The sequence below is a fragment of the Aotus nancymaae genome, unplaced genomic scaffold, assembly GCF_030222135.1.
Source record: "Aotus nancymaae isolate 86718 unplaced genomic scaffold, 86718_ANA_hifiasm-v0.15.2.pri h1tg000053l, whole genome shotgun sequence".
NCBI classification, from domain to species: Eukaryota; Metazoa; Chordata; class Mammalia; order Primates; family Aotidae; genus Aotus; species Aotus nancymaae.
Window position 1 is genome coordinate 25836088 of NW_026988467.1, and position 26533 is coordinate 25862620.

Genomic DNA, 26533 nt, shown 5'->3' on the forward strand with positions numbered 1-26533 from the left:
GAGGCCAGATGCACTGGCTCACGCCTGTAATTCCAGCACTTTGGGAGGCCCAGGTGGGCACATCACTTGAGGCCAGGAGTTTGAGACCAGCCTGGTCAACATGGAGATACCCCGTCTCTACTAAAAATACAAAAATGAGCCGGGTATGGTGGTGCATGCTTATATTCCCAGCTACTTGAGAGGCTGAGACACAAGGATAGCATGAACCTGCGAGGTGGTGGCTGCAGTGAGCTGAGATCATGCCACTGCACTCCAGCCTGGGCGACGATGGAACAAGACTCTATCCCCCCAGAAAAAAGAATCACTCTGGATGGGGTCAGTCAGCCCATCTAGAGTGACTCCTTGGAGGTCACCCTGGCTGGGGTCAGTTGTAGGGTTCATTTGGCAGAGGTCAGGGGTCATTGTGGCTGGGGTGGGCAGGGGGGTCAGTCAGTCACTCTGGTTGTCATTCTGGCTGAAGTGAGATAGTCTGGGGGTCATCTGTATGAGGCTGGGGCCACTCTCGACAGAGACAGTCAGCTGGGAGCGAGGCTGGCTGAGGTCAGTCTATTTGGGGGTCACCAACTTGGGTCAGTCTGTCTCGGGATCATATGGCGTCAGTCTATCTGGGGGCTCCTGTGACTGAGGTCAGGTGGTCTGGGTGGTATTCTGACCAGGTTTGTCAGTCTGGGAGTCCTGGCAGGTCATGTGGCTCAGGATGAACAAGAGGAAGTCAAGGAGCTGGCACTCCCAGGCTCTCCCCAGGGCCATGGGTGAGGCATCACGGGTAGCTGCCTTGTTACTTGTGAAGGAAAACCCCAGCCAGGGCCTTAGATCCTGGGCTTCCCTTTCTGGCAACCCCTCTACCTCAAGGAGGCCTTGGCTGAGACCCTGAGGGCAGGCCCAGCTCATACTAAAGTCAGCTATCCTCCTTCAGGAACTCCTCCCTGACCACCCCTACTTGCCATGTTCTCTCTCTGTGCGGTACTGTGGGTCTTTTCCTAGAGGGGAAGCTGAGGCCCTCCCGGAACAGATGGGGTTAAAACCCACCTCCCACAGGCCATAGGGCATGATGCTGACCAGGGCTTTTCAAACAAAGAGCCAAAGAGCTCAGCCACGGTCCTGCCCCAGCTCTGGAAAGAGTCTTCTGTTACTTCATCCCATCTGCTTGGTGCCATCCTCATGTCTGCATCTCACCTCAGGAGCCCCTTTGTGCCTGGCTCTTCTGGGTGTGTTTTCTTTTCCTTTTTCTTTTCTTTTCTTTTTTTTTTTGAGACAGAGTCGAGCTCTGTCACTTAGGCTGGAGGGCAGTGGCATCATCTCAGCTCATTGCAACCTCCGCCTCCTGGGTTCAAGTGATTCTCCTACCTCAGCCTCCCAAGTAGCTGGGATTACAGGCACGCACCACCACGCCCAGCTAGTTTTTGTATTTTTAGTAGAGATGGGGTTTCCCCATGTTGTCCAGGCTGGTCTCAAACTCCTGACCTCAGGCGATCCACCCACCTCGGCCTCCCAAAGTGCTGGGATGACAGGTGTGAGCCACCTCGCCCGGCCTGGGTGTGTTTTTCATGTGCTGCTCACATCGTCCGCATCACAACCTAGAGGAGTTGCAGCTGCAGATGACACAGCAGAGCCTCCTAAAAGTGAAGTCACTTGCTGCGTGTGAAGATGCCCAGCACTGTGGTGTCACGTGGCACTTGCTCCCCAGGTACTGCTGTTTGGGAAAAGCTCCCTCAAACGGTGTTTTTCCTCTGCCCTCACGCCAAGACAGCAGCAGTCATCAACACAGGAGACTGCTGTGACCAAATGTGTGGGGGCTTCTCCCACCACCAAGCAAGCAATTAATTCTGTAGCAGACACCAGCTGGGTGTGCTCCAATTCAGTTCCAGCACAAGGGTCAGATCCCACGGGTTGAGGGTTCCGTCCCCATGACTGCCTCTTCATCCAGACACTAGTCGCAAGTCTGGGCTTCCAGAACTTCTGACCGACCAGCTGCAAGTTGGGGTTCCCACGACCCCCTCTTTGGGTTTGATTAATTTGCTGGAGCGGCTCACAGAACTCAGGGAAATACATTAATTGGTTTATTATAAAGGATATTGTTAGGATACAGATGAAGAGATGCATAGGGTGAGGTACGGGGAAGGGATGCGGCGCTTCCATGCCTTCCTTGGGCCCACCACCCTCCACGAAGCTCCACGTGTTCCGCTGTCTGGAAGCTCTCCGAACTCTGGCCTTTTGGGTATTTAAGGAGGCTTCCTTACGTAAGCATGACTGACAACTGTGTAGAAGTGTGAGTGGACAAAAAGCGCCTGATCTAAACCCAGCAAGGCCTGTCTGCCTAGACTTTTCTTGGCCTCTCTGTGGCATTCCTTCCTCCAGGGTATGGGGCAGGACCCTCTCTGGAATGACCCATGATCAGATTAGAGCTCTGCCTTGGACAGGTGAAAGGAGGACAGGAGTAGTTCAGAGAGAGAGAAATTGTGTTTCCTGAGGCCTAAAGTGTCCCACATTGTAACAGAAGACTGTACAAAGGGTTTTACATACATAAAGAAATAAGTATTCATAGTGCAAAAGTAATTGCAGTTTTTACCATTCTTAAAAAAAAAAAAAAAGGCAAAAACTGCAATTACTTTTGCACCAATCAATTATGTAACTATCACAACTATCTATACCTCTCCCATTTCTTTCTTTTTTTTTTTTTGAGACGGAGTCTTGCTCTGTCACCCAGGCTGGAGTGCAATGACTGTTCTCAGCTTACTGCAACCTCCGCCTCCTGGTTCAAGCGATTCTCCTGCCTCAGCCTCTCAAATAGCTGGATTACAGGTGTGTGCCACCACACCTGGCTAATTTTTGTATTTTTAAACAGAGATGGGGTTTCACCATGTTGGTCAGGCTGGTCTCAAACCCCTGACCTTGTGATCCACCCCCCTCAGCCTCCTAAACTGCTGGGATAACAGGCGTGAGCTTCTTCTTGAGATTGGGAAGCAGCTCAGGTCTGCTCCTTCTGATATCGAAACCTTTTTTGGTGGGAAGCCTGGACTTCGTCATCTGACCCACATGGGTTCGAATCCCACCTCTGTTCCTTACGTAGGCTTGCATGGTACATGTAAGAGCTGCTGTTTCCTGAGTGCTTCCATATGCTAGGCATGCTAAGTGGCCATTTCCTGCCACTGCCTCAAATCCTCCACAAGCCTATGTACAGATGGGGAAACAGAGGCTCAGAAAGAGAAGCCACCTGCCCCTGGTCACAAAGATTGGCAAATTGCGGTCAAGATTCGATCCCAAGTCTGTGAGGCCAAAGCCCACTCAGTGATCCACCACGTGGTGCTGTGGACAAATCCTTTCACCTCTCAGAGCCTCAGCTGCCTCATCTGTCAAATCGGGAGGAGAACCAGTGGCTGGCAGGCACCCAGGACAGGGTCTGGTGTGGTTTGCACTTGCTTCCTTGCCACTTGCTTGGGCACTTTCCAGGGTTTCTGATGCCTCAGGCTCCTGGTGGGGCTCCAGACACTACGGTTTGGGAGTGAGTGCCAGGGACCAGCTTGCAGTTCCTTTCAGAACCGATGGTGTTCTCGGGTTTATTAGGCAACCAGCTGAGGGCTTTGATGAGCTCACTAAGATGTATGGACCTCATTATCAACCAAAGGACTCACATCTATTTCAATCCTCACTTCCTCCCCGCTTTCTCATTTAAACTGTTAGGACTGGTTGCAAATCATGGAAATTTGCTTCGTCTAGTCATACATGTGCCTAGTCCACACATGACTGTGCTTTTGCATGTCACTGTCCTGCAGGCAGAGACCTAACTTGGCCCACTTTGGGCAATGACTGAATCCCGTCGACATCTGTCAAGTAGGAAAAATAGTGGTGTCTGACTCAGAATGTGTGGCCCGAACGAGGCTCTGTACTTACACCATTTAGCATCGTGCCCGGCTTGAGCTGATTGGTGGCAATTATTGTTATTTTTAAAGGAGATCTTGTTGGGCTGGATTATGGAACACGTGGTCTTGCTAGGCCCAGGGCCCACTGTCTGCCCTCCATGGGAAGATAGAGGGGCGGGTGACAGAACACTGAGTAACAATCAGGAGATCTCATTTCAAACCCCACCTCCATCACCAGTGAGCTGTGTGACCCTAATGAGCTCACTCAGCCTTTTGGGGCCTCAGTTTTCTTATCCACAAAACGGAGATAATTCTATTCCTGATCTTACGGGTTGCTGTGAAGTTCCAATGATACAGCAATCCTGATAACTAGTTTTTATTGAGGAGGGTCTCTGATGGATGGTTGAGCCAGTGGTGGGGGGAGTACTGGGAAGTACTGGGGGAGTAGGCAGTGTAGGGACATCTTGGTATCGGGAGGGGACAGTGAGGGGGACCTTGGTAGAAGGAGAGGGTGGAGGAGGGAGAATTTTGCCAGAGGGAGGGAGCGGTGTGGGGACGGGCCTGAAGAGAGGGAGGAGGGCAGGTGGGCCTGGGTAGAAGGAGGGAGAGTGGGGGCTACCTTCCAGGAGTCCTCCTGGCCAGCAGCCCTGCCTTAGCCTGGACTAACCACACCCTGCTCTCACAGCTGGCTGCACCTTCGAGGAGACAAATGACCCAGCAGTGCCCTGCGAGTACAGCCAGGCTCAGTACGATGACTTCCAGTGGGAGCAAGTGCGAATCCACCCTGGCACCCGGGCTCCTGCAGACCTACCCCATGGTAAGTCCACTTTCCATCACCATGACCCCTTCTTCTCCTTCCAGAGGCACTTCTACCCACCTGCTGTGTGACCTTGGGCACATTACTTAACCTCTCTGGGCCCCACCTGCATTTGCATCTGTGATGACGTACATGACACCAAACGTGGCTTTCTCTGGACACTGTCTAATTGTGCATGTTAGGTAGTTTTGTGTGTAAAATGAGTGCAGGTTCAAGCCATGAAAGGCCCTCAAGGCTGTGAGTTAAAACTCACTTGCAATTACTCCCCTTGCTGCCTAGCTCAGGATCCAGCCCACCCGCACTCTCAGTTCTTCCTGGAGGACCAACTTTGGGAGTCTCTCTTCAGAGACTCTTTTCTCCCAAAGAGCCCTTGAATCCTAGTCTTCCCAGGACTGGAAGATACTGAAAGAGCAGTAACATTGGGACTAGATGTGTGTAAAACCTTCCTTCCTCTGCCCTCTTCCTCCTGGAAGTCCCAGATCCTTCTCGACTTCTACCTTGCTCTGTTCCTATTTCAAGATGGGGCACCTTTGTCATCCTGAGCTCTGGCCTGGGAGGCAGGAGACTAATAATATGGATTCTAGCACTGACTTCCTGCTTTCATCGTGGACCCTAGAGCACTCTTTCAGGGTCATGAAGGCCTGGGCTCAAACCCTGGCTCCATCACTTTACCAGCAGTGCGACCTTGGGCAAGTCACTTAATGTCTCTGAACCTCCATTGTCTTCACTGTAAAATGAGGCAAATCAGAGGGTCACGAGGTGCTGTGTGTCAAGTACAGAGCACAGAGGGGCATGCAGGGGCTCAGTTATTTGGTTGCTATTTTTGAGGGTCTTTGAGGGGGCCTGATCACTAGTACCCCTCTTTACTGGATGCAGAATCAACTGTGAATTTAAAAAGAATGAGACAAAGGTCAAATTGTCAACTTTATTACTGATAAGGACTGTGTCAGAGGACATAGATAGTATGGGAATCAAATGGGCTTTCTGAGTGAATCCCCAGATTCCACGGCCTGAAGCCCCTCCCTTTGCCCCATCATGCTGGTGCCCAGGGTCTTTACTGCCCAGCTCACAGCATGGCTGAGATTGCATCTGTTGTCAGGGAGGGGCAGGAAAGATTCTCAGTGGTGGGGCCAGGACTTGAAGCCACAGGGAGAGATGCCCTTCATGGCCTGGCACAGGTGCCCCCACAGACTCCCACCACTTGCCCTGCCTCCCCTTCTGTGCATTCACTCACACTGTTCCCTTTCTGGGGCACTTATCTCTGCCTCTGCAGGTATTAGTGGGTATCACAGTTTGACTTGTCTGAAAATGATCTGTAAAGGTATCCACCATGGTAGGGACCTCATGTGGCCTCTCCGTATTCCCAGGGCCCAGCCTCAGTCTGATACATGGCACACAGGTACAAGACAGCTGATTGGAATTCCTCTTATCACCTCTTACAGTGCTGACCACCCTGAGTACTCTCTGCCTCTCTTGTCACGTGCAAGCATAGACACACCCAGTGAGAAAGGGGAGAGGGGAATTTAGCAATTAGTGTGAGCCTTGGGCTAGGTCTCCAGGATGTGGTGGTGAGCCAGGTGGACACAGTCTTTGTCTTCCTGGTTCTCATGTTCTAGGGAAGGGAGCTGGGGGTGGAGGGAGAAGAAAGGAGGGAGATTCATACTCAGAGATGGGGAGCAGGAGAGAAGAGAAGGCAGAGAGACAGGGACAAAGGGAGTAAATGAAAGAGAAGGGGAGGGATGCAGTGAGTGAAGGGAGAAGCAGAGGGAGCAGGAGGAGGAGGAAGGAACAAAGTGTCAGATTGGAAGGGGGAGAAAGATGCGCACAGCTGCTTGCAGGGAGAGGAGAGAGAAGCAGCATGAGTGGGCCAAGAGGGAGTGTGTTGGGGGTTGGAAGTGCCCCTTCCTGGGTGGGGATGGGGACTTGAGTTTAGCTTACTACTGCCCTAGGGGGAGGGACTGATCCAGGAGTCGCCTCCATAGGCTTCCAGCTTACAGAGAAGAATGAGATCCCCTCCAGCAGAGTCCCTGGGGAGTCTTCCTGGAGCTGGGATCTGAATAAGCTTATGTTGACTGGCAGCCAAGCCTGGGAGGAGGCATGGCTGGGTGGTTTCGGGTGCTCTTTGGGAAGCCCAAACCCCCCAGCCTGGTCCTGAGCCAGCCTAGTCCACTTTGATTCCCCCAGTACCCAGCCTGGATCTCTGGGGAAGAGACAGGCTGCCTTTCTCTAGGTTGGAAGTCAAGGGGATTTGTATCCCAGGAATTTAGACTCAGGGATTGGGGCTGGAAGGGAAGTTGGAATCCTTTCATTCAATCTCTGTTCTACATATTCCTTCAGCTTGGGTCTTGAGAACTCACAGAGTGGTGGGAGACGGACAGCACTTTTGTAATGACCCAGGGTCCAGGAGAGAAGCCCGTGGTGGGATGTGGAGGCAGGGCTTTGGAAGAGGTGGTCTTTGAGGGTCTGTCATGTGCCAGGCTCTTGACTCCAGAGATGAATGACCTAGTCCTGCCTCCAGGGATGACTCAGAATATGGGGAAAGCTATGCTTAGACCGGCCATGGGCTTTGTGACCCATAGATTGTAAGGAGCCATAAACTTTTTTTTTTTTTTTTTTGAGACAGAATCTCGCTCTGTCTCCCAGGCTGGAGTGTAGTGGTGCTATCTCGGCTCACTGCAACCTCTGCCTCCCGGGTTCAAGCAATTCTCCTGTCTCAGCCTCCCGAATAGCTGGGACTACAGGCACATGCCACCATACCCTGCTAATTTTTGTTTTTTAGTAGAGACGGGATTTCACCATATTGGTCAGGCTGGTCTCGAACTCTTGACCTCAGGTGATCCACCTGCCTTGGCTTCCCAAAGTGCTGAAATTACAGGCATGAGCCACTGTGCCTGGCCTTTAAATGGTTTTGACAAAGTCAGGTTTGTGTGGTTTTTACTGCTCCAGGTCTCCTGTGGGAAACAGATGCTAGGAAGTGAAGGGACTCACCCAGGGAGGTAGAGCTGGGGCCAGAACTCAGAACCCCTGACTCCTGGTGGGTCCTGATGCCTGGAGTCCTCCTCAGTGACCCCCTGGCCCTGGCCCTCCTCTACAGTCTCCTCAGCTCCGGCCTCTTTCTCCTCTCTTTTCAGGCTCCTACTTGATGGTCAACACTTCCCAGCATGCCCCAGGCCAGCGAGCCCATGTCATCTTCCAGAGCCTGAGCGAGAATGACACCCACTGTGTGCAGTTCAGCTACTTCCTGTATAGCCGGGACGGGCACAGCCCGGGCACCCTGGGTGTCTATGTGCGCGTTAATGGGGGCCCCCTGGGCAGTGCCGTCTGGAATATGACTGGATCCCATGGCCGTCAGTGGCACCAGGCTGAACTGGCTGTCAGCACTTTCTGGCCCAATGAATATCAGGTGGGCTGGGTTCAGTCTGCGGTCAGCTGTGCTTGGGGATGGGGCAGATGGATGTCAGCTTGAGGTTGAAGTAGGTGAGTGGGTGAAGTTAGAATGAGTCTGCATTCAGCATCAGAGGCAACCTGTGGTCAAGGCCAGGGGTCAGTTTGGGGCCAGTCTGGTTCAGCATCTGAGGCCATTGTTCATATTAGTCCCTACCCGGGTCAAGGTAAGTCGGAACAGTGCTGACCTGGAAACCCTGTCTGGCTGCTTGAGGGTAACTGTCCAGGATTGGGATGGAAACTGGCCTCCACCTTGTTCACTATGGGCGTTGACACCCCACCCCCAACTAGCTGGCTTGGTAGGGAGGGTCAGTGTGAGCAGGGCTGACCTCTGCTGGTTGAGGAAGAAGAGGCTGGGGCCAAGCTGAAAGTGGGCACCTCCCCAGGCAGGGCTGGAGGGATATCAGTGTGACAGAGGCCCTCCCGTCTCCCGCAGGTGCTGTTTGAGGCCCTCATCTCCCCAGACCGCAGGGGCTACATGGGCCTAGATGACATCCTGCTTCTCAGCTACCCCTGCGGTGAGTCCCAGCGCACTGGGGGCGCAGGGGTGAGGGGGGCGGGCGGCCGCAGCTCCTGCCTGCAGGGGGCGCAGGGTCAGCTCACGCCGCGGCTCTAACCCCGCAGCAAAGGCCCCGCACTTCTCCCGCCTGGGCGACGTGGAGGTAAACGCGGGTCAGAACGCGTCGTTCCAGTGCATGGCGGCGGGCAGAGCGGCCGAGGCCGAACGCTTCCTCCTGCAGGTGAGCGGGAGCGGGGACCTTGGCTGTGGGGGTGGTGATGGCTGTTTCTGGCCCCGAGTCCCTGCTTCGTACTCCAGCACCACGCACAGCGTCCCGGCCCTCCCCTAGCTCCGCTCTGCACTCTCTTGGGTCCTCCATTCCCCCAGGTCAGAGCACGGCTCCAGGAACCTATGTCTGCGCTGTGTAGTAGGGACGGCTAAATGGGGCCCGGGTCAGAGCGAGATCGGGACACCTCGCTCCGAGGCGCCCCTGACCTTCTCACCCTTTTCCTCGCAGCGGCAGAGCGGGGCGCTGGTGCCGGCGGTGGGCGTGCGGCACATCAGCCACCGGCGCTTCCTGGCCACTTTCCCGCTGGTCGCCGTGAGCCGCGCCGAGCAGGACCTGTACCGCTGTGTGTCCCAGGCGCCGCGTGGCGCCGGCGTCTCCAACTTCGCGGAGCTCATCGTCAAGGGTCAGCGAGCCGACGCGGTGGAGCGCCCGGACCTCTACTCTCGAGGGGCGGGGCCGGCGGCGGGGGCGGGGTCTGCCCGGGGGCGTGGCCGTGGGGCCTGCAGTGTGTCGCGGGGGCGCGATCTGAAGGTGGGCCTGCGGAGGGGGCAGTCGCCCAGCCGGGATGAGGCCTGATCCAGGGGTCGGGGTTGGCGTCGAGGGGGACAGACAGGGTCAAGGTGAGAGCCTGGAGAGTGGTGGGGGTCTGGCTGTGTGACCAGCCAGTCTGGGAGGATGGGGAGGGATTTGGGTGTGGTGGGACGCAGAGTTGGGTGCTGGACTTTGACAGAACCATCGGTCCTCCCCGCCTCTCCCCCATCTCGTAGAGCCCCCCACTCCCATCGCGCCCCCACAGCTGCTGCGTGCTGGCCCCACCTACCTCATTATCCAGCTCAACACCAACTCCATCATTGGCGATGGGCCGATCGTGCGCAAGGAGATCGAGTACCGCATGTCGCGTGGGCCCTGGGCCGAGGTGCACGCCGTCAGCCTGCAGACCTACAAGCTGTGGCACCTTGACCCAGACACAGAGTATGAGATCAGCGTACTGCTCACGCGTCCGGGAGATGGCGGCACTGGCCGCCCCGGGCCACCCCTCATCAGCCGTACCAAATGCGCAGGTGGGTGCAGTTGCTATCCCTGGCCCCAGTCCCTGGTGTGGGACACCTGGGTATGGGCCCAGGGCTATGGAGGGGCACATTTGAGAGGTAGCGTGGCCTGGATTTGTGCTTGTAAACCTTTCTAAAATATTGCGATTTTTCCTCAACCCTTGTGTTAGTAAGGGTGATTATAGCTAATACTTTACTTTGTGTCAGGCACTTAAACGTATACACACAGCCCATAATTTATAGACTTAATGCTTACACCACCAGCACGATATAGGTGCTCTTGTTGTACCCATTTTACAGATGTGGTGACTGAGGTACAGAGATGTTAGGTGACACAGCTAGTAAGTGGCAGAGATGGGACTGGAATTCTTGACTGGCTGGCTCCAGAATCTGTGTTCTTAATTCTACGTCTGGATAAAATAAGCGACTAAACACCATCACATTCAAGTGTGTTATACATTCTAGCTGGTTTCTCTTGTTGGAGCATTGAGCCTGGGATCTGCTCTTCCTTGTTAAAGAGGGTAAAGCAGCTGCTGGAGGATGGTACACCTGTGCCAGACGAGGGTCTTTTTTTGTTTAATCAGAGGAGAAATTGAGAACAGAACAGGTTTTTCTTCTTTTGACTTTAGTGTTTTTTTGGTTTGTTTGTTTTTCTTTGAGACGAAGTTTTGCTCTGTTACCCAGGCAGAGGCGCGATCTTGGCTCACTGCAACCTATACCACCTGGGTTCAAGCGATTCTCCTGTCTCAGCCTCCCGAGTAGCTGGGATTACACGCATACACCACCATACCCAGCTAATTTTTGTATTTTTAGTGGAGATAGGGTTTCACCGTGTTGGCCAGGCTGCTCTCAAACTCTTGACCTCAGGTGATCTGCCCACCTCAGCCGCGCAAAGTGCTAGGATTACAGGAGTGAACCACCATGCCTGGCCTAGTGTGTTTTTTTAATGGACTTAAGATAACTGTGGATTCATATGCAGTTGTAAGAAAAATACAGAAAGATTTTCTGTACACTTTACCCTATTTTCTGCAATGGTAACATGTTGCAAAACTATAGTATAATGTCACAATCAAGATATTCACATTGATAGAATCCACAGATCTTATTCAGACTTTTCCGGTTTTGTTTGTACTTGTTTGTGTGTGTGTATGTGTGTTTGTAGCTCTGCAGTTTGTCACATGTATGAGTGTATTCACTGCTACAGTAGAAATACTGAATAGTTCAATCCCCTTAAGGACTCTTTTAAACCATATTCACCTCCCTTTCTTTATCTACTGCCCAGCTCTTAATAGTCACTAATCTGTCCTTCATTTCTAAAATTTTGTTGTTTCAAAAATATTATATGAATGAAATCAGAGTATATAACCTCTGGAATTGGCTTTTTTTGGGTAACAGCTTTATTGCAATATAATCCACATCTCATACAATTCAGTCATTAAAATGTACAATTCAGTGGTTTTTAGTATACAGTAGGCCCCCTGTATCTGTGGTTTCTCCTGTGGTTTTAGTTACCTGTGGTTAACTTGAGGCTTGAAAAGATGAGTACTGTACAATAAGATATCTTGAGAGAGAGAGAGAGAACACATTCATAAAATTTTTATTATAGTGTGTTGTTGTAATTGTTCTATTTTATTATTGTTAAACTCTTACTGTGCCTAATGTATAAATTAAACTTTATCATAGGTATGTATGTATAGGAAAAACATAGTTTATTTAGGATTTGGTACTATCTGGTTTAAGGCATCCACTAGGGTCTTAGAACATGTCCCCTGGGGATACGGGGGGACCACTGTATTCACAGAGTTATGCAACCATTAACACAATCAATTTGGTAACATTTTCATCACCTCAGAAGGAAATTGTCTATTCTTTAGCAGCCATCCCCATTTTACCTGTACACCTCTAGCCCCAGGCAACCTCGAATTTCCTTTCTGTCCTTATAGATTTGCCTCTCTGTGGATATTTCACAAAAATATCCATTTACTTTTTTGAGATGGAATCTCACTCTGTCATCCAGGCTGGAGTACAATGGCACCATCTTGACTCACTGCAACCTCCGCCTCCTGGGTTTAAGTGATTCTCTTGCCTCAGCCTCCCGAATAGCTGGGATTACAGGAATCCACCACCATGCCTGGCTAATTTTTGTATTTTTAGTACAGATGGGATTTTGCCATGTTGGCGAGGCTGATGTCGAATTTCTGACCTCAGATGATCTTCCCACCTCGGCCTCCCAAAGTGCTGGGATTACAGGTGTGAGCCACCACATCCAATCCTTCTTCCATTTAGCAGAATGTTTTCAAGATTTATCCTTGTTGTAGCATGTATCAATACTCCATTATTTTTTTATTGCTGAATAATATTCCATTATAGAAATATATCACATTTTGTCATTCATCAGTTGATAGAAATTGGGGTTGCTTATACATTTTGGCTATTATGAACAGTATTGACATATTTGTGTGCAGGTTTTTATATTGATACGTGTTTTTATTTTTCTTGATATATATGTACCATATATATCATAAGGTATCTCTGTGTTTATATATTGAGGAACTGCTGGACTGTTTTTCAAAGCAGTTGTACCACTTTACATTCCCACTGCTAGTCTATGAGGGTTCTAGTTTCTCTGCATCCTTATCACCACTTGTTATTATCTGTCTTCATATTATAAGCACTCTAGTGTATGTGAAATGGTATCTCATTGTGATTTTGATTTGCGTGACCCTGATGGCTAAGGATATCAAACATTTTTTCATGTGCTTATTGACCATTTCTGTATCTTCTTTGTATAAATGTCTATTCAGATTGTTAAAAATAACCAATTTTTAAGTTGGGTTATCTGTCTTTTTATTATTGAGTTGTAAGAGTTATTTATATATTCTGAGTGGGCCAGGTGCAGCAGTGACTCACACCTGTAATCCCAGCACTTTGGGAGGCTGAGGAGGGTGGATCACTTGAGGCCAAAACTTGGAGACCAGCCTAGTCAACATGGTGACACCCAGTCTCTACTAAAAAAATACAAATTAGCCAGGTTGGTGGCAGGTGCCTGTTGTCCCAGCTACTTGGGAGGCTGAGGCACAAGAATCGCTTGAATCCGGGAGGTGGAGGTTGCAGTGAGCTGAGATGGTGCCACTGCACTCCAGCCTGGGTGACAGAGTGAGACTCTGTCTCAAAAAAAAAAAAAGTTATTTATGTATTCTGGACACTAGATACTTATCAGATGCTTATGTTTGCAAATACTTTCTCCCATTCTGTGGATTATATTTTCTTTTTCTTGGTAGATTTTTTTTGAAGCACAAAAGTTTTCAATTTATCTATTTTTTTATTTTCTTGTTTGTGCTTTTGATATTATACCTAAGAAACCATTGCCTATATACAGTCATAAAGATTTACTCCTGTATTTTTTTCTAAAAGTTTTATAGTTTTAGCTGTTATATTCAGTTCTTTGATCCATTTTGAGTTAATTTTTCAATGTGGTGTGAGGTAGGGATCCAACTTCATTTTTTTTTTTTTTTTTTTTTTGAGACAGAGTTTCACTCTTGTCCCCTAGGCTGCAGTGCAATGGTGTGATCTAAGCTCACTGCAACCTCCATCTCCTGGGTTGAAGCAATTCTCCTGCGTTGAAGTGATTCTCCTGCCTCAGCCTCCTGAGTAGATGGGATTACAGGCACATGCCACCACGCCCAGCTAATTTTTGTATTTTTGGTAGAGACAGGGTTTCACCACGTTGGCCAGTCTGGTCTTGAACTCCTTACCTCAGGTGATCCACCTACCTCCACCTCCCAAAGTGTTGGAATTATAGACATGAACCACTGCACCTGGCCAACTTAATTCTTTTGTATGTAGATCTTCATTACCATTTGTTGAAAAGTCTATTCTTTCCTTATTGAATTATCTCGGCACTGGGATTGGTTTCTTTCATTCAGCATAGTTTCCTTCATCTAAGTTGTATATATCAGTAGTTTATTACTTTTTATTGCTGAGTAGTATTCCATGGTGCGGAAATGCCAGTTTGTAAACAGCATTCGCCTGTTGAATGACATCTGAGCTGGTTCCACTTTTTCGTTATTATAATAAAGTTTCTGTGAACATTCATACATAGGTTTTTGCCTAAACATAGCTTTTCATTTTTCTGAGATAAATGCTCAAGAGTGCAATTGATGAGTCATATGGTGATTGCATCTTTAGTTTCATCAGAAACTGCCAGAGTGGCTATATTGTTTTATATTCTCACCAACAATGTATGAATGATCCAGTTTTCTGCATCCTTGCCAGCATTTAGTGTTGTCACTATTTTTAATTTTGGACTTCCTGAGAGGTGTGTAGTGATATCCCATCGTGGTCTTAATTTGCATTTCTTCAGTATCTAGTGATGTTGAACATCTTTTCTTGTTTTTTGTTTTGTTTTGGAGACGGGGTCTCACTTTGTTGTCCAGGCTAGAGTGCAGCAGCATGATCTCAGCTCACTGCAACTTCTGCCTCCCAGGTTCCAGCGATTCTTGTGCCTCAGCCTCTCGAGTAGCTGGGATTACAGGTGCACACCACCATGCTGGCTAAATTTTGTATTTTTAGTAGAGACAGGGTTTTGCCATGTTGGCCAGGCTGGTCTCAAACTCCTGACCTCAAGTGATCTGCCTGCCTGGGTCTCCCAAAGTACTGGGATTACAGGTGTGAGCCACCGCGCCCGGACGAATATTCTTTCATGTGCTCTTTGCCATGTGTATATCCTCTTTGGTGGATTCTCTGTTTTGTGTCTTTGAACATTTTCTAATTGTTTCTAATTGAATTCTTCTTCTTATTTTTCTTTTTTCTTTTCTTTTTTTTGCTGTTAAGTGTTGAGAGTTTTTTGTACATTCTAGGTTCTATCCTTTGTTAAATGTGGAGTTTGTAAGTATTTTCTCCCAGTTTGTAGCTTGTCCTTTCACCCTTTTTATATGGACTTTCACAGAACTATTTTCAATTTTGATGAGATTCAATTTATAAAATTTCCCTTTTATGAATTGTGCTTTTGGTATCAAGTCTAAGAACTCCTTGCCTCTCCCTGTCTCCCAAAGATTTTTTCCTTTTTTTTTGAAAGGGAGTTTTGCTCTTATTGCCCAGGCTGGAGTGTAATGGCACGATCTTGGCTCACTGTAACCTCTGTCTCCTGGGTTCAAGCGATTCTCCTGTCTCAGCCTCTCAAGTAGCTGGGATTACAGGTATGTGCCACCATGCCTGGCTAATTTTTGTATTTTTAGTAGAGACAGGGTTTCTCCATGTTGGTCAGGTTGGTCTAGAACTCCTGACCTCAGGTGATCTACCTGCCTCGTCCTCCCAAAGTGCTGAGATTACAGGTGTGAGCCACCATGCCCAGCCTCCTGTTTTTTTCTAAAAGTGTTACAGTTTTACATTTTACGTTTATGTTCATGTCCTAACAACTATGATAGCACCTTGCGCATAAAGGCACTCAATAAGTATTTGTTGAATAACTCTTCAAACTAATCCTATATATTTCATGATCTATTTTGAGTAAGGTGTGAGGTTTACGTCAGTGTTATTTGTTGCTAATCAATATTCATGGTTTTTCTTTTTCTTTTTTTTTTGAGATGGAGTATCACTCTGTCACCCAGGCTGGAGTGTAATGGTGCGATCTCAGCCCACTACAACCTCTGCCTCCCGGGTTCAAGCGATTCTCCTGCCTCAGCTTCCTGAGTAGCTGGGACTACAGGTGCCCACCACCATGGCTGGCTAATTTTTGTATTTTTAGTAGAGATAGGGTTTCACCATAATGGCTAGGCTGGTCTCAAACTCCTGACCTCAAGTGATCTGCCTGCCTGGGTCTCCCAAAGTACTGGGATTACAGGTGTTAGCCACTGCGCCTGGCCCAATATTTGTGTTTTTAAAAGTTGATCTGTGAATTATCTAAAATCTAGTTTAAAGCCGATCTGTGAATTATCTAAAATTCAGTTTATGGCCACACTTTGCTTTGGGAAATCCTTGAATGGTGGGTCTAAAATCTGGTTTTATGCCACACTTTGGGAGATGCTTGTGGGTCAGGGTGTTCCAGTGGGAATTGCTTTCTAGTGAGGGGTCTGGGTCAGGTTACTTAACCTTTCTGAGCTTCAGTCCCCTTGTTTTATAAAATGGGAATAATAACATTTAGTAGATAGGGTTAGTTTGAAGAGTTATTCAACAAATGCTTATTGAGTGCCTACTATGTGCAAGGGGCTATTGTAGTTGTTAGGGATGTATGACTGTAACCAGGACAGACAAAGGCCACCAACATGTGAGTTCTTCATGGAACTCACCTCTTGGCAAGAGGAGATAGGTAACAGATGAGTAAACAAGTGAAGTATACAGTTGACCCTTGAACATCACAGGTTTGAATTGGGCACTTCTACTTATATAGATTTTTTTCACTCACACATGCATCAAAAATATAGTATTTGTTATTCCTGTTATCCCAGTGCTTTGGGAGGCTGAGGCAGGAGGAGTGCTTGAGACCAGGAGTTTGAGACCAGTCTGGGCAATGCAACAAGATCCCATCTCTGCAAAACAACAACAACAGCAACAACAATTAGCTGGATGTGGTGGCATGCGCCTGCAGTCACAGCTACTCAGGAGGCTGAGGCATGAGGATTGCTGGAGCCCAGGAGATCAGCGCTGCAGTGAGCTAAGATTTCACACTGTGCTCCGGCCTGGGTGACAGAGCAAGATCTTGCCTAGAGGCAAACAAACCAACAATACAAAGGACTTCAGTGTTTCCAGGGTCTGCAAATATGAAGGGCCAACTATGGGACTTGAATACCTTTGAATTCGGTTATGTGTAGGGGTCCTAGAACCATCCCCGGCATATACTGAGGGAGAACTATATAGTCTGTCAGATGGTGATAGGTGCTGTGAAGAAGAAAAGCAGGGAGTGGGGCCTGGAGGGTTGTTATTTTTAAAAGGCTCAAGGGAAGGTGACATTTGAGCAGAGATCTGAAGGAGGTGAGGGACTGAGCCATGCAGAGAGCTGGGGGCTTGCTGGGGAAAGCAAGCACCAAGCCGACTGAGCAGCCAGTGCAAAGGTCTGGAGGCTGGAGAGTGCTTGGCATGTGCGAGGAGCATCCAGGAGAGCAGTGTTACTGGGTTAGTGACTGAGCGGGAGATGGCAGGAGAAGAGGCTGCAGTTGAGCTGCAGATGTGGGACTTAGAGCCGTTGTGTGCCGAGAGAGCTGGGGAGCCATTGAAGGGTTTAGAGAGCAGGAGTGAGCATCATCTACTTTTGTTTAAAAGGATCACTCTGGCCCTTTTGTGGAGGACATTCTCCAGGAGGGCAAAGGTGCCACAGGAGACCAGGGAGGAAGTCACTGCAACCATCTGCCTGAGAGTTGGTGACAGCTGGGAGCTGAGTGGAAGTGGTGGCGGAGGGGAGGAGTGGTCAGATTCTGGGTTTATTTTGGAGGCAGAGTGAACTGCGTTTGTCGATGGATTGAATATGGGATGAGAGAAAGGGAAATAGAAGTCAAGGATGGCTCTAAGATGTTTTACTAGAGCAGCAGGAACGACGGAGCTGTCATTTCCTGCGAAGGAGCAGACTGTGGTGGGACCTGGTTTGATGCAGGTATCATAGATCAGGAGTTCTGTGTTGGAAATGTTGACTTTGAGATACCTGTTAGACATTCAAGTGTCGATATCCATCAGTAGCGGGGTACATGAGTGTGGAGTTCAGGGAAGAGGTTCAGGCTGCAGATAGAAATTGAAAGTCGTCAGTGTGGAGATGGTATAGATGGTATCTAAAGCCCTGAGGTTGGGTGAGATCATTTACACTAGTGGTTCTCAACTAGGGGCAATTTTGTCTCCCAGGAGACATTTGGCAGTGACTGAGGACATACTGGTTGTCAAAACTGGGTGGCAGCAATGAGGTGTTACTGGCATCTAAGGGGATAGAGGCCAGGGAAACTGCTAATGCATGGACAGCCCTCGACCACAAAGAATAATCTAGTCTAAAGCATTCATAGTGCTGAGGTTGAGAATCCCCAATTTAGTCCTTAGATTTTTAGGGAATGAATGCACATAGAAGAAGGAGGAGTTATAAAGCCTGAACCTTGGGGCCTCCACTGTTTTGGGTTAAATGCAGACGATTGTATGAAAATGTATTAAATGCACTTGAAGCATACAGCTTCACACAGTAATGTGTGAAGTATAGTAACAGATGAAGTATAGTAACACACAGTAAGCACCCAGGACACGATGGTGTTTTTAACCTTTCAAAGGCAGTTCTAGTTTGCCATTTAGGATAAAAGGAATCATAGCTCAGGGGTCCATAGAGAATCTCTATTGTACTCCCTTAGTGTATACATGGGGAAGCTGAAATCCAGAGAGGGGAAGAGACTTGACTGTGATCAGACAATGGGTCAGGAATCCAGGTTTCATGATAACGGCTGTTGATTATTCCCATTTTACAGATGAATAAACTTAGATTTAGAGATTTAGCCACTTGTCCAAATCTACACAGTGAGTCCATGGCAGAGCTAGAATCAAAATTTGAATCTCTTGATTTCTAATCCAGTGTTTTATTTTAGTTTTTTTTTGTTTTATTTTGTTTTTCGAGACAGGGTCTCACCCTGTCAACTGGGCTGGAGTGCAGTGGCATGATCATAGCTCGCTGCATGCAGCCTTGAACTCCTGGGCTCAAGTGATGCTCCTGCCTCAGCCTCCTAAGAAGCTGGGGCTACAGGCCTGTACTACCATGCCCAGCTAATTAAAACATATATATATATTTGTAGAGACAGGGTCTCACTATGTTGCCCAGGCTGATCTTAAACTCGTGGCTTCAAGGGATCCTCCTGTTTCAGCCTCCCAAAGTGCTGGGATCACAGACATGAGCCACTGCGTCCAGCCTAATCCAGTGATTTTAACAACAGCAGCAGCAGCAGCTGCTGCAGCTGCCGCCATCGTGGGCTGAATGCCCATTTTGTGCTGGACACTGCGAAACACTTTTCATAGGCTGGCTAGGATGGAAGCTGGGGCAGGGTCCTGGCAGACGGGGTGCTAACTCCTCCCCCTGCCCCTCTGAATTACACGCTTCTCTTTGTTGACATCATGGCCCCTCCCTGCTTAGGCGCGTTGGCTGGCAGTTGTTGTTTTGCTGTTGGCCAGCTGTGTTGTCATCTCCTCCATCCCCATGAAACTCCCCTCGTGCTATATTATTTACCGTAAAAGCAATAATATAGCATCGGGAGAAGGCGTTTTTAAAAATAAGCACTCCGAAGCTCATCATCCTCGCCCAACAGCTGTTTTAATTTTTCTGACTTCTTCACATCTCTGCCCATATGCCTGCAGTAGACATTTTTACACTCTTGTCATTGGGATGGAAAGCATTCCGTATGCTGCTTCATTTGCTTGGTGTGGTTACATGTGTTATGTTGTTCATAATTATGTTTATTGACTGTAGAAGTCCATTGAATGTGCCCATTTGGCTGGAGTGTTTGTTTCCAGACCTCTATAATGATAAATAATACTACATTGAGAAACCTAGCGCTTATAGTTCTTCCCTACTTCCCTGACCCCGGGTTATTGCTTTAGGATAAAGAGTTAGCGGTTGAAGGAAGGGCTTTGAAATACATTGCTTTAGAAAATGGTTGTGCTAATTTACACTGCTATCGGCATCTCATGTTAATACACATATGTTTATTAATTACTCTAGGCTGTTAATGACTGTAGGCTGGGCAATTTGACTCATATCATCTAACTCTCACACTTGCTCTTCAAAGTAGACATTATAATCTCCCATTTTTTTGTTTTTGTTTTGACAGAGTGTTACTCTGTCACCCAGGCTGGAGTACAGTGGCATGATCTTGGCTCACCACTTCTTCTGCTTCCCAGGCTTAAGCTATCTGCCACCTCAGCCTCCTGATTAGCTGGGATTACAGGTGTGCACCACCATGCCTGGCTAATTTTTATATTTTTGTAGAGATGAGGTCTCACTACTGTGTTGCACATGCTGGTCTCAAACTCCTGAGCTCAAGGGATCTTTCTGCCTCAGCCTCCCAAAGTGCTGAGATTACAGGCGTGAGCTACTGCACCTGGCCATAATCTCCGTTTTTTTGGTACAGGAACCTGACATCAATATTCAAACAGGGTTAAGTAACTTGCCTGAAGCCACAGGACTATAGCCAGGTGTGGTGTAATCCCAGCACTTTGGGAGGCCAAGGCAGGTGGATCACTTGAGCTCAGGAGTTTGAGACCAGCTTGGGCAACATGGTGAAACCCCGTCTCTACAAAAAAATGCAAAAAAAGTAGCCAGGCATGGGGATACTTGCCTGTAGTCCCAGCTACTCAGGAGGCTGAGGTGGAAGGATTGTTCGAGCCTGGGAGGTCAAGGCTGCAGTGAGACAATAGTAGCACCACTGCACTCCAGCCTGAGTGACAGTGAGACTCTGTCAAAAAAAAAAAAAACAAAAAAAAAACAAAAACAAAGAAAAAAAGAACTAATGAGGGGTGGAGATAGGATGTAAACTCGGGTATACCAGGTCCCAGTCCGAAGCTCCTCCCATGAGAAAAAGTTGAACATTTCAGGGTTCTGGCATCTTGTTTAGCCTTATTAAAATCTACACATGGTAGCTTAATTCAACGGCTGTTAAATGTTATGCTTGCTGTTTTACTGTGCATTTTGACCTCTGATTTCTGAGTGACCTGTAGCCCTGTGGAATTTAGAGGGATGGGGCTTTGAGGTCCCCAAGTTCTGTTTTGCCAGGGTGTGTTGACAGTTGAAGAGAGTGTGTCTAGGTGCCAGATGGTTTTGGAAACATGGAGAAACTCATGGATTCACACCCCTCAATCAACGTATCAGTTGGTAGCAACAAACTATTTGAGCTCTCTGAATCTGTCCAGATATGATCAGCATTGGCAGGAAGAAAAAAGAAAAGTGGGACCTTCTTTTCAAAGAGCCCTCAATCTACCTGGGGAGGTGGGAGGTGGCACAGTTGTCAAAGAATGAGATGCCTAAGTCTGAAGTTGGGAGTTTCATCCTCCAAAGTTGCTATCTTGGGCCCTGTAAGGTGATTTTAAGAAGCTTGAGTAGGTTGCCAGTATTTAAAAATCAGGAGATTTCACATAAAAGTCGGAATTTCTGGCTCCTCTTGAAAAATGGGAACCCCCTAATCTGTAGTCCTGCATGGCAGCAGTCCTCTAGAGGTGAGTCTAGAGTCCCTTTTGGTTGGGACACCTACTGTCCTGTTTGCCACGGCCTTCACCCAGCATGTGTTTCCCGTGTACCTGGAACTTCTCCTGCCCTTGTGTAAATGCTGCAGGAGGGCTCGGAAACAGCGTGCTTCTGCCAAGCCCGAGGCTGGAAAGGAATGCAGGGCTGCATTCCAGGGGGTGGGGATGGGGTGAGCAGAGCTGCAGGGAAACCACTCGCAGTAGTGCAAATAAAGCAGTAGTACCTCGGCTCTTGTAGACTCCCGGGACAGTGCACGCAGGGCAGCCAGGACCACAGCTCCAGAGTCGGAGAATAACGCAAGGACCCCTGGGAAACATGGCGAGTGAGCACACCCCAGATCTGCTCCTTCTGGCACAAACATAGAAGAATGATGGCTTAAAACAAAACTATATTAAAAAAAAATTAGGAAAATCTCTATGGGCCAGGAATGGGAGAGAAAACCTAAGTGTGGTGAATGGGCTTGCAGCCCACAGTACCCAGAATGCAGGGAGCAGTGGCAACCAGCCCCTGTGTCCATATGGGATGGGATTTGGGTGGGCCCTGCTTGCGAGGAGAAGGGAGCCAGTCAGGAGGCGGGCTTTGTTCCTAGTGAGTGCTGAAATCTCTCTTTGATGGCGCCATATATAACTGGAGACATGCTGCTTATGTGTGGTCCAGGGAAGAAAGGAAAACTCCTGGGTGGAAACAGAAACTTGTATTGTGCTGTGCTTGGGGCCAGTGTTGAAAACTGTGTTACCGGTGTACTCCCAAGGTAGGAGCAGCCTGAGCTAACGCTTCCCTTTGTATCTGCTTTATAAGTGGAATTCTGAACAAATTAATCACAGAAAAAATGCTATTAGGGGCTGGGCACGGTGGCTCAAGCCTGTAATCCCAGTACTTTGAGAGGGAGAGGCAGGAGCATTAGTTAAGCCCAGGAGTTTGAGACAAGCCTGGGCAACATAGCAAGACCCCATCTCTATGAAAAATACAAAAATTAGCTGGGCTAATTTTTGGTGGCGTGTGTCTGTAGTGCCAGCTACTTGGGGGACTGAGGCAGGAGGATCACTTCAGCCGGGGAGATCAAGGCTGCAGTGTGCCGTGATCCTGCCACTGCACTCCAGCTTGGGTGACAGAGCAAGAAGACCCTGTCTCAAAAAAAAAAATATGCTCCTAGGGGTTGTGCTTAATCTTCTTAAGAGGTTGTATAGTGGTGCTTTGTCACCTGTTCATTAAGGGATGCTGAGGTCCCTCTGGCTAGGGACACTTTGCTCACAGAGCTTGAGAGTAATGAAACTATACTTCACTGAATCAGGGTGCAAGAGAGAAAAGGATCATTTGAAGCAATCTTGGTACCTTCCCTCATTTTACTGATCCAGAAATTGAGACCCAGAGTTTTGCCCAAGATCACACAGCTGGTCAGTGCAGATGCAGGACTGAGGGCTGAGTCCTGTGCTCCCTCTTGGCTTTGCCCCCTCCCCTTGCCTCCCCTCCCCTCTCCTTTCTTTCTTCTTTTTTTTTGAGACAGGGTCTCACTGTGTCACCCAGGCTGGAGTGCAGTGGCTTCATCATGGCTCACTGCAACCTCAACTTCCCAGGCTGAAGCAATACTCCTGCCTCAGCTTCCCAAGTAGCTGGGACCACAGGCATGTGCCACTGTGCCCGGCTAATTTTTGTATTTTTAGTAGTGATGGGGTTTCTCCATGTTGGCCAGGCTGGTCTCAAGCTCCTGACCTCAGGTAATCTGCCTGCCTTGGCTTCTCAAAGTGCTGGGATTACTGGCGTGAGATACTGTGCCAGGCCAACTTTTTATTCTTTGCAGAGATGGGGTCTTGTTTTGTTGCCCAGGCTGTTCTCAAACTCCTGGGCTCCAGCGATCCTCCTGCCTTGGCCTCCCAAAGTGTTGGGATTACAGGCATGAGCCACTGCTCCTGGCCCAGTTTCTTTATTTATAAAATGGGGATAATATTCTGGTCCATAGAGTCATCAAGAAACTGTAAAACATAACATGCACCTCCCTTCTGTTGGGGTAGCTGTCTCTTTCCTGAGGCATCAGTGAATTCCTGTTTGGGAGGTGGATAGTGGGGGTTAAGAGCATGGATTTCAGAGCCAGCCTGTCCAGGTTTGGATCCCAGCTTCACCACTTACCATCTCTGTGACTGTGGGCAAGTTACTGAATTTCTCTGTGCCATTGTTTCCATATCTGTATAGTAGGGCTAATACCACTTGTCTCACTAGATTACAAGGATTAAATGAGAGAAAGCATTTTAAAGACTCTAGAACAATGCCTGGCATATCCAAAGCCCCCAGTACATGTTAACTGCCTTTATTATTATCATCATAATATAATAGATTGTGTTTCCCTTTTTGCTTTGACAGTCAGGGAACCCACCACTGAATTTGAACCTTATCTTTAGACCTCCACATAGGACCTAATGGCATGTATTTCTGTTTCTGTTTCCCTGTCATTCTCTGACTTTATTTAACTATTTGGCTCTCATTTCCCTCATTACCCTGATTTCTATATGTTATTATATTGTATGTATTGCTATATGTTGTTTCAGAACAAATTTGGAATTAATACCTTAAGAAAAATACAGCAACAGTTTAGATTCAGACTGGCTTGTTGGAGTCCAGTGTGATCTTGAATTAGGAGGTGAACTGTGCTATTAAAAATAAATATTAGTCAGGTGTGGTGGCTCACACCTGTAATCCCAGCACTTTGGGAGGCTGAGGTGGGCAGATCACTTGAGGTGAGGAGTTCAAGACCAGCCTGGCCAATATAGTGCCCTGTTTCTACTAAAAATACAAAAATTATCCGGGCATGCTGGTGTACACCTGTAATCCCAGCTACTTGGGAGGCTGAGGCAGAAGGATTGCTTGAACCTGGGAGGCGGCGGTTGCAGTGAGCTCAGATCATGCTGTTGCTCTCCAGCCTGGGTGACACAGTGAGCCTCTGTCTCAACAAAACAAAACAAAAACCACTTAGATATTATTTTTGAGGGCTTATTGTATATTAGCCATTGTCATGCATCCTTTGTGTATATTTCCTTAAACCTTACAATGATCCTATGAGGCCAGGCCTGTTATCTTTTCATTTCATAGTTGAGGAATCTAAGGATCGGGGGTGAAGTGATTCAGCAGTGGTTTCCAGCTGCACGTGGCAGAGGCAGGATTCAAATGTAGCCCGTCTGACTCCTAAGCACACACTTTTACTCCCCGTTTGATGTTCTAGGGTCCACTGAGCTTTTGGGTGCAATGGAGGGATGATGTCAGGCAACTGACTGATGCTTTCTCTCCCTGTTCTTCTTCCTCTTCTCTTCCCATTTCTTCTACCCTCTTCTCTCTGCTTCCTGGGTTCTCCAGAGCCCATGAGGGCCCCCAAAGGCCTGGCTTTTGCTGATATCCAGGCCCGCCAGCTGACCCTGCAGTGGGAGCCACTGGGTTACAACGTGACGCGTTGCCACACCTATACCGTGTCGCTGTGCTATCACTACACCCCAGGCGGCAGCCACAACCAGACCATCCGGGAGTGTGTGAAGACAGAGCAAGGTGTCAGCCGCTACACCATCAAGAACCTGCTGCCCTATCGGAACGTTCATGTGCGGCTCGTCCTCACCAACCCTGAGGGGCGCAAAGAGGGCAAGGAGGTCACCTTCCAGACAGATGAGGATGGTAAGAGTCTTAGTCTGGGCGCGGTGGCTCATGCCTGTAATCCCAGTACTTTGGGAGGCTGAGGTGGGCAAATCACAAGGTAAGGATATTGAGACCATCCTGGCTGACACGGTGAAACCCCATCTCTACTAAAAATACAAAAAATTAGCTGGGCATGGTGGCACATGCCTGTAGTCCCAGCTACTTGGGAGGCTGAGGCAGGAGAATCGCTTGAACCCGGGAGCTGGAGGTTGCAGTGAGCCAAGATTGCATCCCTGCATTCCAGCCTGGATGACAGAGCAAGACTCAGTTTCAAAAAAAAAAAAAAAAGAAAAAGAGTCTCAGCTTCACCCAGGGCCCTTTATGCCTCCCACGGACACGCCATGTCTGAGACTGAAATTTGCTGAGATAATTTTTTTGTTTAGGAGTAAACCAGCTGTATAACAACAAAGTAACGATAGCTCCTATTTGTTCTCTGGAAGACTTTGGGTCAGATTGGTCTAATTTCTTAAGTGTTTGAAAGAATTCAGCAGTGGAGCCATTTGAGCATAGAATTTTCTTTCTGGCAAGGTTATTAATAAATTTTAATTTTTAAAATAGATATTAGGATAGTCAAATTTTTTGTGCTTATATTGGTTTAGATGGACTGCGTTTTTTCTTTTTCTTTTCTTTTCTTTTGTTTTTGAGACAGAGTCTTGCTCTGTTGCCCAGGCTGGAGTGCAGTGGCATGATCTTGGCTCACTGCAACCTCCTCCTCCCAGGCTCAAGCGATCCTCCCACCTCAGCCTCCTGAGTAGCTGGGACTACAGGCATGCACCACTACCCTCAGCTAGTTTATTTATTTTTGAGACAGGAACTCGCTCTGTTGCCCTGGGAGGTGGAGGTTGCAACCTGGGAGATGGAGGTACAGGTGGAGTGCAGTGTCACAATCATGGCTCACTGCAGCCTTGACCTCCCAGGCCAAGTGATCCCCATACCTCAACCTCCCAAGTAGTTGGGACTACAGACATGCACTACCATGCCTGGCTAATTTTTTTGTATTTTTTGTAGAGATGGGGTTTTGCCATGTTGCCCAGGCTGATTTTTGATTCCTGGGCTCAAGTGATCCGCCCACCTTGGCCTCCCAAAGTGCTGGAATTACAGGCATGAGCCACCTCACCTGGCCAATATTCTTTTATTATGTTTATTTAATGTCCGTAGGATCTATATGATGTCCCTAGAATCATCCTTTTTTATTACTGATATTGGTAATTTGCGTTTTCTTTTTTTCTTGTTCACTCTTGTGAGGAGTGTATAAATTACATTAATCTTTCCAAAGAACCAACTGTTGGCTTACTTGATTTTCTTTATTTTCTATTTTTTATTTCCTTTGTTATATTTTCTTTAGAGTTGATTTGCTGTTCTGTTTGCCTTTTGAGATGGAAATTTCTTAGATCGTTAATACTGAGCCCTTCTTCATTTCTGATATATGCATTTAAAGCTATACATTTTCCTCTAAGTCCTGCTTTAGCTGCATCCCACAAGTTTTGATATTTCCTATGATCATTATCATTCGGTTCAAAATATTTTCTCATTTGTTATAATTTCTTCTTTGACTTAAGAGTTATTTAGAATTATATCGCTCAATTTCTAAGCAATTGGGTCTTTTTGTTTGTTTTCGATACACAGGTTCACTCTGTTGCCCAGGCTGGAGTACAGTGGCACAATCTTGGCTCACTGCAAACTCCCCCTTCTGGGTTCAAGTGATTCTTGTGCCT

The 26533-nt window shown here is 48.0% G+C and overlaps 1 protein-coding gene across 5 annotated transcripts in view; it reads left to right on the plus strand.

Annotated features, from left to right (window-relative positions):
• Positions 1-26533, plus strand: part of PTPRU (protein tyrosine phosphatase receptor type U) — a 92981-nt gene that overhangs the window by 14488 nt on the left and 51960 nt on the right. For 4 of the 5 annotated variants that reach the window (XM_064363589.1, XM_064363590.1, XM_064363591.1 and 1 more), the window contains exons 2-8: positions 4546-4677; positions 7809-8080; positions 8558-8639; positions 8746-8861; positions 9138-9312; positions 9677-9970; positions 24489-24797. In XM_064363589.1, the coding sequence (XP_064219659.1) occupies positions 4546-4677; positions 7809-8080; positions 8558-8639; positions 8746-8861; positions 9138-9312; positions 9677-9970; positions 24489-24797 (1380 nt within the window). Of the gene's footprint in view, positions 1-1560; positions 1688-4545; positions 4678-7808; positions 8081-8557; positions 8640-8745; positions 8862-9137; positions 9313-9676; positions 9971-24488; positions 24798-26533 lie in introns of those variants that run through there. The other variant, XM_064363592.1, reaches the window with a different exon arrangement.